Source organism: Leptonotus elevatus, chromosome 5, assembly GCF_054856555.1.
Source record: "Leptonotus elevatus isolate MCC_2025b chromosome 5, RoL_Lele_1.0, whole genome shotgun sequence".
Classification (NCBI taxonomy): Eukaryota; Metazoa; Chordata; class Actinopteri; order Syngnathiformes; family Syngnathidae; genus Leptonotus; species Leptonotus elevatus.
Genome location: NC_141243.1, coordinates 16,558,365 through 16,570,761, shown reverse-complemented (window position 1 = coordinate 16,570,761; position 12,397 = coordinate 16,558,365). Strand labels below are relative to the sequence as shown.

At 40.7% G+C, this 12,397-nt stretch overlaps 1 protein-coding gene across 1 annotated transcript; it reads left to right on the top strand.

Moving 5' to 3' along the window:
* Positions 1 to 4,496: 4,496 nt before the first annotated feature.
* prlhr2a (prolactin releasing hormone receptor 2a) lies at positions 4,497 to 12,233 on the top strand. The gene is made up of 3 exons (XM_086076507.1): positions 4,497 to 4,675; positions 7,299 to 7,767; positions 10,324 to 12,233. Exons 2-3 carry the CDS (start codon positions 7,313 to 7,315, stop codon positions 10,958 to 10,960), a joined length of 1,092 nt encoding a protein of 363 aa, XP_085932633.1. The 5' UTR covers positions 4,497 to 4,675; positions 7,299 to 7,312; the 3' UTR covers positions 10,961 to 12,233.
* Positions 12,234 to 12,397: the final 164 nt, after the last annotated feature.

Genomic DNA, 12,397 nt, shown 5'->3' with positions numbered 1-12,397 from the left:
ATTTATATTATGTCATACATCTTTATAATGTCAAGGAATCACTTCACCACCTTGATTTATTTTTTATTTTGTCCCAACTTAGTGTAAAACAACTCATAAATATTGGTCAGATCCTTTACTTGTGTCAAAAAATTGGGTTATTTTATATAAGGCAACCCAGAATTTTTTTGCTAAAATACTTTTGGATCTCAGAGTGTTCTAATGTTGTGGCTGATAAGTTGCTTATGCTTCCATAAAAAGTACTCATGGGACAAAGCCACAAACTATCCACAGCAAATGAACACCTGCATACTTATATTTCAATTCTGCCCATAAAGCCAACATTACACAAACTTTCTACCAACGAACCCGTAAATCCAAATTTAGGATTTGTTAGGCACAAACATGAAAAAAAGTAGCAATGTCAGCATCAGAAAAGTTTACTGCATAATAATAATTTGGTTCCTGTAAATATTGTTTTGAATGTGTAGCAGTAGTTGTTCGAAGGTTTATAATGATTTAACATCTGTGCTAACTTTTTGTTTGCCCCTCTATGGTGCTTTGCACGATATGTTAGGGAGCTTTCGTGAGATGCATTTCTGATTTGGTTTAACATGTTGGTAATTATACTGTCCGGTGTTCAATTCTCTTTTGCTTTGTGTCAGTTTTACAATAGACTTCACATTTTTAAACAATTTGAAGCAAGTGCATGCTCTTATTTGGAGAGCTGTTAGAGTCATTTGTTATTCAGTCTTTGTCCGTGACACAGCGGCAATTGCTTGCAACCTTCTTTTATCAAACCAATCTAAAACACAAATCCAGTTATTTTCTGCTACATTATAACTAGTCTTTCCAATGGCTGTTTAAATGTGAGTGGGTTATCTAACATGCATATCAAGTCAGTTTTGCATTTGTGGTTATCCATTTTGTCTGTTTGTTTTGTGACTGGTCAAATGCGTGGCCTTTAAAAAAAATCCTTCTATCCATTCATCCATCCATCTTTGATTGATTTGTTGTTGTAATAATGGTGGTTGCAAAAAGCTGGACCAAAGTGCAGCAAAGCAAAGGGGACCAAGGCTCCAAACAAAATGTATTTACTTTCCATTAATAAATAAATAAATAAATAAATAAAATCAAGGCATACAGAATTAAAAAATACTAAATTAATAGTAGTCCAAAAAACAAGCCACAATGAAGGAAACCAAAACTGGCAATAGACTCACAGACAGGCACACGACGTGGAAGAAAGCAGTGAAGTAAACGCAACTGACCAGACAACCAGAAACACCTGATCAAGACAAAGCGGCTGATGGAGATGATTGGTAGACACAAGGGACCGGGCTGATGAGAACAGGTGGACACAAAAGCCTAGCAAGACAGACAAGATGTGAGAAGACACATGATCGAACGAAAATCAATCACAACCACATCAACACAATGTATGACACACACACACACACATACACACACACACACACACACACACCCACACACACACACACACCCCCACACACACACACACGCACACACGCATGCACGCACACAGACACACACAGGACAAGTTAAATCAAACAAAACATGGCTGTTATGTGGTTGTTAAAATGTACTTGAAAAAAACTAGTAAAGTTTTTTCACTCAGAAATTCTAAGTAAATTGTGCAAGGAGCGTTTGAGTCCATAGAAGAAGAAAAAAGAAGCTACTCAAGGGTTGAGGAACAAGCCTACAACCTTCAGGTTGGGAGCCAGCCACTCTACCACCTGAGCCATGGCACTCCTGTTGTGTGTTAGTATATTGATGGATTCATTAATGTCAGGCTATTTTTTTTAATATAAATAAATTAGCATAATGCACTCAAAACTATTTTAATTTCTGAGTAAAAAAATACTATTTTTTTTCAAGTAAATATTATTTCTTTTTTTCCCCCTGTAGCTTTCCCCAAATCTTTTGAGTGATTTGATTACGTTCTGTAACTCTGTAAGTTCCACTAACTTCCAATTCCATCACTTCAAATCTCTTTTTTTTTGCTTGAGATCCCGTCCCAAATGGTTCATCGTTCTTTCATTAACAGAAGGGTACCAACAATTTTGTCCATGTGTTTACTTCCTAGCGTCGAGATTAATTAAATACTCATACGTCAACAACACGAAGACAATTTAAATATTCAACTCTGCGGGCATCAAATAACTAGCGAGCCAAAATGGGAGGCAAAAATACAGTAGCCTTTGTGGTGACTAAAAAGTGCAGTTGGTGGGTGGAGCCGATTCCTTGCAGTCGGTTTCCAATGAGGGCCACCAATTAGGGAGGAGCAGTAGGAGGAGGCGGCCCTTCAATTATCTCCTCTCTCTCCCTCAGTATGCGCCTGCACAGCTAACATTATTTTCAGTAAGGCTGTGATATGCTAACATCAATCAAACAAAATCCCATTATTATGTTTATTTTTAAAGTCTTAGCCATGAACATCTCAACATTTTAGTATTTAAAAAAATAATCTTAAAGTAAATAATTTGTTTAGTAGCTTTACTTACATGAGACTTTAAAAAAAAAATCATTTTTAGTATGTCTTACTTAACAAATCTTTGCTAGGTGTAGCTAAATAAAGAGCATGAGTTCTTTTGCCACCTCTGGTTCTTGCCATGAAATTGAACAGGCACGGTCTGTTAGCCCATGCTGACATGACTCACGGCAGACTTAACTTCAAATGAAAACGAGCACGACTCAGACACGTGGCCGACGCGTCTCCTGCTGTGAGGATAATATCAGGATTCCCCAGACGGGACTGGCATTGATTGTCAATAAGCCCTCCAGAGGAACTGTGCGGCGGTTTTGTACAAATGAAACATCTTGTCCTAACGGCTCCACAAAACATTCGGACATCACTTCCCGCCTCCTCCTTATCAGTCAAGCCTCAGTTGCTCGTGCAAACATGTTTGAGGATAATGAATGATTACAACTCAAACAGGAGAGTTACATCCCGCAATCATTCAAGCAGCAGGTTGACATTGTGGGAAGGCGGACCATAATACCTTAACCGCTGTTTATATGAAATAACTTTATTCTGCTTCTTTCTTGCTGTCTCTATGTTTTGTTTTTGTTGTATTTTGATTTGTAACAATTTCTAACGGCTAATGTTATTTATTTATTTATTTATTTTTACAGTAACTCACTATTCACTATAAATCTTGCCGGACAAAGTAGCTATTGACCAGGCGCAGAAGAGCCAGGCAACAGAATTACTTGGATTCTTCTCACTGGTCATGTCAGGTTGAACATAATCATTCGAGTCCAAATAAGACAAATTGGCATACATGTACCACGCTCGTGATGAAGGTTGTTTCCCTGACAACTTGGGTCAATGAGCTCTAAAGCCAAAGACAGTGTAAGCAGGAAGAGTCAGTAAGACAAATGGAAATCCAGTGGGCTTTAATTCAAATTGCTATACATAGTTAATGAAATCAATCTCCATTCCAGCACTCGTCCACACATATACACACAAACAGGGCCATTCCAGAATTGGAGGACATTTGACATCCCGCCCATCAAATTTTAAGCATCCACATACAAAATACTAAAATATGCGGTTTCGGAGTAAATTTACTTGTCCTGACGGACCCCCCCCCCCCCCTCCCCAAATAAATAAATAAATGATAAAAATTTTTTTTTAAGAAATGACCCTCCCCCCACAAAAATAAAATAAAATAAATAAATAAGAAGAAAAATAATGTTTGAAAATAGTTGTAAAAATACCAAATCAGTCTGGAGTACAAAATGGCCGCCCCCAAATAACGCCATATCTTCACGCAGTACGTACAAATCACGTTGTGTTATGTAAAGTTATGTTTATATGTCTAGTTTCCATGTTTCCAGTTTCCATGAGGGTTGCCATTGCCAAGTTAGTTATGTACTGATTTCTCCAAAAGAAATGAAATTGAAAATGTAGGCTATTTTCCTGATTTCAAAACAAAACAAAAACAACGAGAGTTTCTGAGTGAAAAATGGGCTACCATAAACACACGTCCTTTTTAAGTTGTCTATTCTCAAGAAGTAGTGCCTCACGAATCATGTCTCGCACAAAACATACTTGCATAAAGCTGAAAAGCATCGCTAAAAGTCTTGGTATGATGAAATCTTCATATATTCTAAATACAGCCCCAAAATACACAATGTGATATTAAAGCAACAAGAAACATGTTTGAGGGGACTTGTTGTGATTTGGTGCTTGAATCGAACTGAAGAGAATTTCGTGTTTTCTGGTCCACCACTGAATTATTGTTCAGTGTCCCCTTTTCACAGTCAATAAAAGCACAGAACACGGTGTCCACCAAGTCCAATATCACCAACACATTTTGAGAGATTTTCTGGAGAAAAGAAATGTTCATCTTTACTGTCTCGGCGCATGATGGAAAACTCATGCGTTCTTTAAAGCTCAATTTCAACTCCAACTGGAATAAAACAACTATGACGTCACAGGCGACGGTCACCATTCGGACGTAAACCAAAAGTGGCAAATGGTATTTCAAAGGGACAGAGTGTGCCTCGGCTGAGTGTGCACGAGGCTAAACCGATCAGTGTGACAAGTGTTGCGAGGAGCGCGCGCACGCTCTACGCTGGCTCTCCAAACGCATCACCGCCTCCAGCCTCTCTTTGTTTTCTGATGACCGCGGACCTTGATGCTCCGCACTCGGCCACCAACAACAAGGTAGGTTCGGACATGATAACAATTTGGCTTCGATGTTTGAGTTCCTCAGGAGACAGTCATGGAAAGTACTTTCTCTCCATCTCTGTGTATTGTCATTTATTCATACTATTAAATATATGTACGGGGGAGAAACACTCCCATTCGTTCTCATATGCGTTGTTCATATGAGTTATTTGACAAAAAATATAACAAAATTAGTAAGTGACATAATACATTCAAACAAATTGATATTAATGTTAATAATAATAATAATAATGTACTGAGAGACAAACACACTTTGAATTATTATTATTAGTTTAATTATTGTTCCATGCAAATCATGTTCAAGCACAATTATAAAAATAAATGTTTTGTTATAAGCAGACTTTTATATTCAAAATGTTGACCTTGCTCCCTTAAAAAAAATATATGTGCATGTGATGGAGCAATGTACAGTGCATTTCAATTTACTTGCATCTGGTAGGTTAAGTCAGTATATGCTCAAATACGTCTATTTATTCCAACTACAGTTGAACTAAGTTCCCTATTAAAAGGCGACATTCGACTTTGTAAATTCCTGGTTTATTCCAGTTTATTCCCATATATTCCACTTTGAAAATTGCTACGTCCAGTGCTTGAATCTCAGCTGCGGCCTTCCCGTGTGGAGCATTCACGAATGGTTGTCACTCAATCGGCGAGCAATCAGCCCAAAGTCAGCTGGGAGATGCTCCAGCTCACCTGCAAGCCTAAACACGTTTTAGATTCAAGTATGTCATCTGGAAGGCAAATTTGTAAACCAAAGGCCGATGTAGTTTGATCGTAGGAATAAAAATCGATTTATAATGTGGATAACATACAAGCAAGGTATAGAAAAATGAATGGATGGATTATAATGTGACAGATGTATATGATTGAAATGCTGAAAGCATGATTGCGATAGCTCCAGTTTATTACTCACACAGGCAACGATGACGCAATGTTGCCACATATGCCATAATGAGCGTCCAATCAGACACATCTGCTCACAGCAAAATAAAGCATATTTGCACAGTAACAAGACGCCGGTGCAATGTACAGTATATGGCCCTTGAATCATGTCAGTCATTGTCGTTTCGACTCACGTCAGTTCTGTAGCTAGTATACACGTTTACAGAATCATGTTTGCTTGTACATTTACATCTACAGTATCTCACATTTCTGCAGACATTTAATTCTATATTTTTGTGTGAAGAAATGACAATTTGACACAATTATATAAATGTGAATTTATTGTTCAAAAAAAATAAGTACACCCTTAAATGAAAATGATCAAAGTGTCAATATTATGTGTGGCCACCATGATTTTCCTGCACTGCCTTAAATATCTTGGGCATGGAATTCACCAGAGATTTACAGGTTGCTGCCGGAATATTCTTCCACTCCTTCATGATAACATCACAGATGTTGGTAGATATTTGAGAATTTACGCTCTTCCACCTTCCATTTGAGGATGCCCCCGCAGATGTTCAATCGTGTTTAGATCTGGAGACATGCTTGGCCAATCCTCACCTTTTACATGTTTCCACTCGAAAAAAACAGGTAGTCAAAAGTAACCCAATTATGGATAAAAAATGGACTGATCCACTTTATGGGTCAATTTGACCCAAAATTAGGTGAAAAATTGGGTCAAATTGACTCATGAAGTGGATTTATTTTCAGTTTTTGTTTTGTTTTTAATTACAGAAGGACCCAATTTTTGACCCCAAATTGGGTCAAAGAGGATCTGATCAAATTTTATTTTTATTTTATTATTATTATTTCTAATACAAAATTATCTTTTTTTGTTTTGTTTTGCAAAACAACCCAGAAAGTTGGGTCAAATTGACCCAAGTAGACAATTTCCCCAACTTTCTGGGTTGTTTTATTAATAATTACCCAATTTTGGACTCAAAGTTGGGTTAAATTAACCCAAGTAAATGATTTGACCCAACTTAATGGGCTGTTTTACAGAAAAGAACCCCCCCCCACCAACACATTTTTTTCTGTTTTGTTTTTGTTTTAGTTACAGAATGACCCAATTTTTGACCCAAAATTGGGCTGATTGCTAGCCAATTGAATGACAACCATTTATGAATGCTCCACACAGGAAAGCTGCAGCCGAGATTCAAGCACCGGACATAGCAATTTTCAAAGTGGACGCCCCCCCTCCTTTTAAAAAAACTAACAAACAAACAAACTATTTTTAGAAAGTAGGCAAGACACACTCATCTCTGTACTCCTCATCTGGTTGCTGCCTTGCACTCTTGACACCATCTGGACCAAATAAGTTTATCTTGGTCTCATCAGACCACAGGACATGTTTCACTAATCCATCTCCTAGTAGTGTACACCTTTAACACAACTGCTCACTATTCCCACCTGTGACCTTGTAACACTGATGAGTCACATGACACTGGGGAGGGAAAATGACTAACATTTTCACTTAGGTGTGTACTCACTTTTGTTGCCAGGGGCTTAGCTGACAGTGGCTGTATTTTGAGGGGGCAGTAATTTACACTGTTTATTGACTTTTTAAGTATTGCCTCATGAAAATATGGAATGAAATATCTTCATAAATGTGTGTAGTCACTTTTGTAAACAATACACTGTGTGCGCTAACACCCAGGGTGACATCTGCCGATGGGGATGGAGGACCCAAGTGTCACGGAGCTCACATCACCTTCGCCCGTGACCCATCCGTCAAACGACACGGGTGGGATCTTCGAGGTGGCCCTCCAGAATGCCTCCTCAGACCGCAAACCTCAATTTGAGGGTGTGGAGCTGCTGCAGTCCTTCCAGCTGCTCATCATTCCATGCTACACTCTGGTGGCCCTGGTGGGCGTCGTGGGCAACTACCTGCTCCTGTACGTCATCTGCTGCACTCGCAAGATGCACAACGTCACCAACTTCTTCATCGGGAACCTGGCCTTCTCCGACATGCTCATGTGCGCCACGTGCGTCCCCTTCACGCTGGCCTATGCCCTCAACCCACACGGGTGGATGTTTGGCCGCTTCATGTGCTACCTGGTCTATCTCATCCAGCCGGTGACTGTGTACGTGTCCGTTTTCACTCTCACAGCCATCGGGGTGGATAGGTGAGTCACGCTGCGATAAGGCAGGTTTTGCATGCACGCATCCATCATCAGATGAGAAAACGTGCAGGGAAGATGAGAGCCTCTCAGTTTGGAGACACCTAATCATCTTGTTTTAGACAAGTAAATAATGGGAGACCCTGGCGCATAATTTCACACAAAATGAATGCTATTACCTGGCAGAGGGAATTGATGAAAATTGCAGTGACAGGTTTTAGCTGTGAAAAATGTTTTTAGGGCTGCAAACAAATAAACAGCTTCATGTTGGGTGCAGAAAAAAAAAAAGCACTCACTCTCTTCCCGCTCCAAACAAAACCAAATTGTGACAGACTGGCAACCAGTCCAGCTGTGTGGTCAGCTGGGACAAACGACAGCTCATCTGTGTCCTTGGACAGGACAAGCGGTAGAATAAATAAATAAATGGACGGATGATTCGGACAGCATTGCACGTCCATGGGAAGAAAAAACCCAAAACATTACAAAACATTCCCTGAGGGGGCAATTTAAGTAATTTTCTTTCTTTGTGCTTGACACCTATCTTCAGTATCACTTGACCTTGACAACAGCTTCTGAGTTGAGTGGAATGTGATGTGAATTTGCAAACAGCTGAGAGAATGCGAGTGAAAGCCCGTGAGGAATGAGTGATGGCAGGTGGAAGGATGAAGTCACCTAAAATGGTTATAATTGCTACAATGTAGCTATAAAATAAATGATTCATATCAAAAATAAAATGCACCCAGCATGCATGTATACATGTGCCTCACTCAGAACGTCTACCATTCGTTAGGCTATACTTAAATCCACAATCAAGTCAAAATTGTTCTTTACAATAATATATTTTGCCCACTGACCCATACACACCCGTGCAAGCCGATGAAGCGACAGGGTGGCCATCTTGCTCCTCCTATCTTACGAGCAGACTACTGTATAAACTATACGGTATACGTACAAATTAGACATTAGGCAGTTAGTAATATTATATTTGGCAGAGGCATCTTTTGTTGAATTATAGTTATAATTCTTTAAGAAAAAATATACAAGTTTCCTCCTGGAAACTGTCATTAAGCATATAATTTATAAATATATTTGAGGCAAGTTGTAAAGTCTCTGAAGTTCTCTTTATGTTAAACAAATTTAAAACATCATAAATCATGCTGTTTCTACAAGTACTGTCTCAAATGTTCTCCAGTTTCGACACCGTAAATGTATAGGATCGTATGCCGAGAAACGTTTTTTTGGGGAGGAGCAATATGGCGGTCTCGCGACTTCAAAAGTCTTGGCCTATCGGCTATCCAGTCATATATTCAGATTAGTAAATGTGCCCCACGAGTCTAAACATTCTGAATCCACCTGTTTTTGCCATCTCAGGGGCGGCCATTTTGCATTTTGCTGTCATTGACATCACAGTTGCCCAGGGTTTTGAGAATGACCAATCACGGCGCACCTGTATTCTGGGTTTGGTCATGTGACGTTCCCAAGATGAGCCCTTATGTCGTATTCCTGCAAGATGGGAAGTTGGATTTATCCCATTCGGATTGTAGCAGTTCTGACCGTAAAGCATTCAAGACGAATGTAAACAATAAAGATGGCTGATTACGATAAATAGTTTGTTTTTCTGGTTAATGTTGTCAGTCCAAATCACATTGTCATGTTTTAAAAAAATTTTTTTTTTAAATACGTAAATTAATTAAATAACTGGTTAGCACGTCCGCCTCCCAGTGCAGAGGACGTGAGATCGAGTCCGGGCTTCAGCCTTCCTGGGTGGAGTTTGCATGTTCTCTCCGTGCTTGCGTGGGTTTTCTCCGGGTACTCTGCTTTCCTCCCACATTCCAAAGACATGCGTGGCAGGTTCATTGAACACTCCAAATTGTCCATAGGTGTGATTGTGAGTGTGGATGGTTGTTCGTCTCTGTGTGCCCTGCGATTGGCTGGCAACCAGTTCAGGGTGTACCCCGCCTACTGCCCGAAGCCAGCTGGGATAGGCTCCAGCGACCCTTGTGAGGACAAGCGGTTAAGAAAATGGATGGATGGAATTAAATAAAGAGAATTTTCTTTTATAATAATCATGTAAATTGCTTTGCCATTTACGGTCAGTGAAGTCAAGTACAGTTTGGATCTCCAACTTCAAATGGGATTCCCGTGCACACTTGTTGGTATGAAATCAGAAAAGTCAGACTTCCCACCTTCCTCGAATGCAGCATCAGACACTTGTGATGTCATGTGAGACAAAATGGCCGCCCCCAGGGATGGACAATAACAGGTGGATTTTTAGGCTTGATTTATATTCCACAAGCGCAATATTAATCAGAAAATCATATTTAGACAAGTGGCGCCTTTAAATCGTCCATAAAACACAAGACTTGTCTCAGCAAGGACCCGTCACTTCAACATAGTTCCTTGGCAGCAAGGTGCCACAAGATGGCACCAAAGTTGAATAATTCAAAAGTAGTCCCACTTGTCCTAGTCAGGGGAGAAAAAAAATAGGACGGGGAAACACTATTTTCCAATCCATTCCTTTCTACTCTCATATTGAGTCTTTTTTTCTTCTCACCCTGACAGATACTACGCCACAGTGCACCCTCTGAAGAAGCGCATCTCAATTTTGGCATGCACCTACTTGCTATCAGCTATCTGGCTGCTGTCCTGCGCTCTGGTGGCTCCCGCCGTGGCTCACACCTACCACGTGGAGTTCCAAACCGAGGGCTTCACCATCTGCGAGGAATTCTGGATGGGTCAGGAGGGCGAGCGTCTGGCCTACGCGTACGGCACGCTTTTCATCACCTACGTGCTGCCTCTGTCCGCCCTCAGCGTCTCGTACCTGTGCATCTCCGTCAAACTGAGGAACTGTGTCGTTCCGGGCTATCACACTCAGAGCCAGGCCGAGGCCCAGCGCCTGCGCAAACGCAAGACCTTCCGCCTGGTGAGCCTGGTGGTGGCCGCTTTTGGCATATGCTGGATGCCCATCAACGTGTTTAACGTGTTGCGTGACATTGACATCCATCTGATTGATAAGCGCTACTTCCTGCTCATTCAGTTGCTCTGTCACCTGTGTGCCATGAGCTCATCTTGCTGTAACCCGTTCCTCTATGCTTGGCTCCATGACCGCTTCCGCACCGAGCTCCGCAAAATGATGGTATGCCACCGGCGCATTGGCATTGCTGCCAACAATGGCGCCACTGCCAGTGTCGTGCTGTGAAAGACACTTCAGAAATTATTCATGTAATCACTGAGGGGAAGGAAGTGAGTTTAACTTCTTTGGGGGCCTTTTGCAATCAGATTGTGAATCAAATTAGTGATTTGTGCCACCTGGTGACGATTGGTTTCCGAAGAGGTTTCAGAGCGTTTAATTGGCATTTTGGTCCCACATAAGTATGCATACACTTAAAAATAAAAATTTAATTAAACAATGGGACCCCAGTTTGAGAACCAGGCTCCAGGCCATTTATATGAGCCTTCACTTCATTATACAATGCTGTCCAAAAATCTTCCTGACTTTGTGGATTGTTGTCATTCAGTTTGGTGGCTATCATGAATAACTGGCTCGTCTAGCGAGAGGAGCCGTTATAAGCTCAAAAGGACAGTGTGTAGCATTTAGTGCCATCTAGTGGTAAACTAATAGAATGCAACGATTTTGGAGCAGTGAGCAAGAGTGGCTAGCAAGAACTCCCTGGAGAGGCTAACAAAGAGCGGCTAGCGGGAGAAGCTATCGAGAGCAAAACAGAGGGAGACAAGTGGCAGGAGCCCGAATCATGGGACTCAAAACGACCACCTGCTGGCCCCAGCTGTGAAAGGTAAGCAGCAGTCGACCTATTGGATGCGACACTAGCTGCGCTGCCACTAGAAGCTAACTACGTTCACAAAATTCTTCTCTTTTGGGTATCTGTAGCAGAGCGATGGCGGCAAAATATGTCAGCGTCCTGTAAGGCGCAGCACGGCCAATGTAGCATAACTAACGATTACTGCTACTACGACTATATTTAAAAGAAACAACAAAAAGGTAGTTCACCACTAGATGGCACTAAATCCTACTCATTTTCTCTAACATTACACATGCATGTGCAGTGGACTTCTGCGACTTGTTTGCATCAACTGTTCATTCATATATCCATATCCATATTTCTCATCTTTTGATTTACCCCAAATGTGCTGAATCTTTATGTTGATAACACCCTTACATTACAGTATCTAATCCTAACATATCACAACTCCATCTCTAACTAAATTGCAACAATATTTGACTCCTGTTCAATAACAAGAGACTTGTTCTGAAAATAAAATCATGTTCTCATTGCTGGGCCATAGCCTTGTCGGGAATGTTCCAAGCATGTCACAGATTGCGGAGCATGCTAAGGGACTCTTTGGCTTTCTTTTGACACATCTAAACCACACCTTTCTCACCTCAGTTATCTTGAGTTTTTGACCGGACGGTCTGGTTGCAGGTTGTAAAGAAAACCTGCCCGAGTGGTTACTGATTGGAATTCAAGTCATGCGGTGTGTTCCATTAACACATCATAAAATCTGTATTATTTACTTACTGAATTAGTCATTGTCGGTAAAATGCAGTGTTGGTATTAATATTCTTTGATTGTCAAATATATGAATGTCTTTACAGTAGAAACTATAGACAAGGCAG

What these genes read in the sequence shown, in the direction of transcription:
- prlhr2a (XM_086076507.1), top strand. Translation starts at nt 7,313, where the DNA reads ATGGGGATGGAGGACCCAAGTGTCACGGAGCTCACATCACCTTCGCCC. An exon ending in ACAGCCATCGGGGTGGATAG is followed by an intron (nt 7,768 to 10,323) that starts GTGAGTCACGCT and finishes TCACCCTGACAG; the next exon opens with ATACTACGCCACAGTGCACC.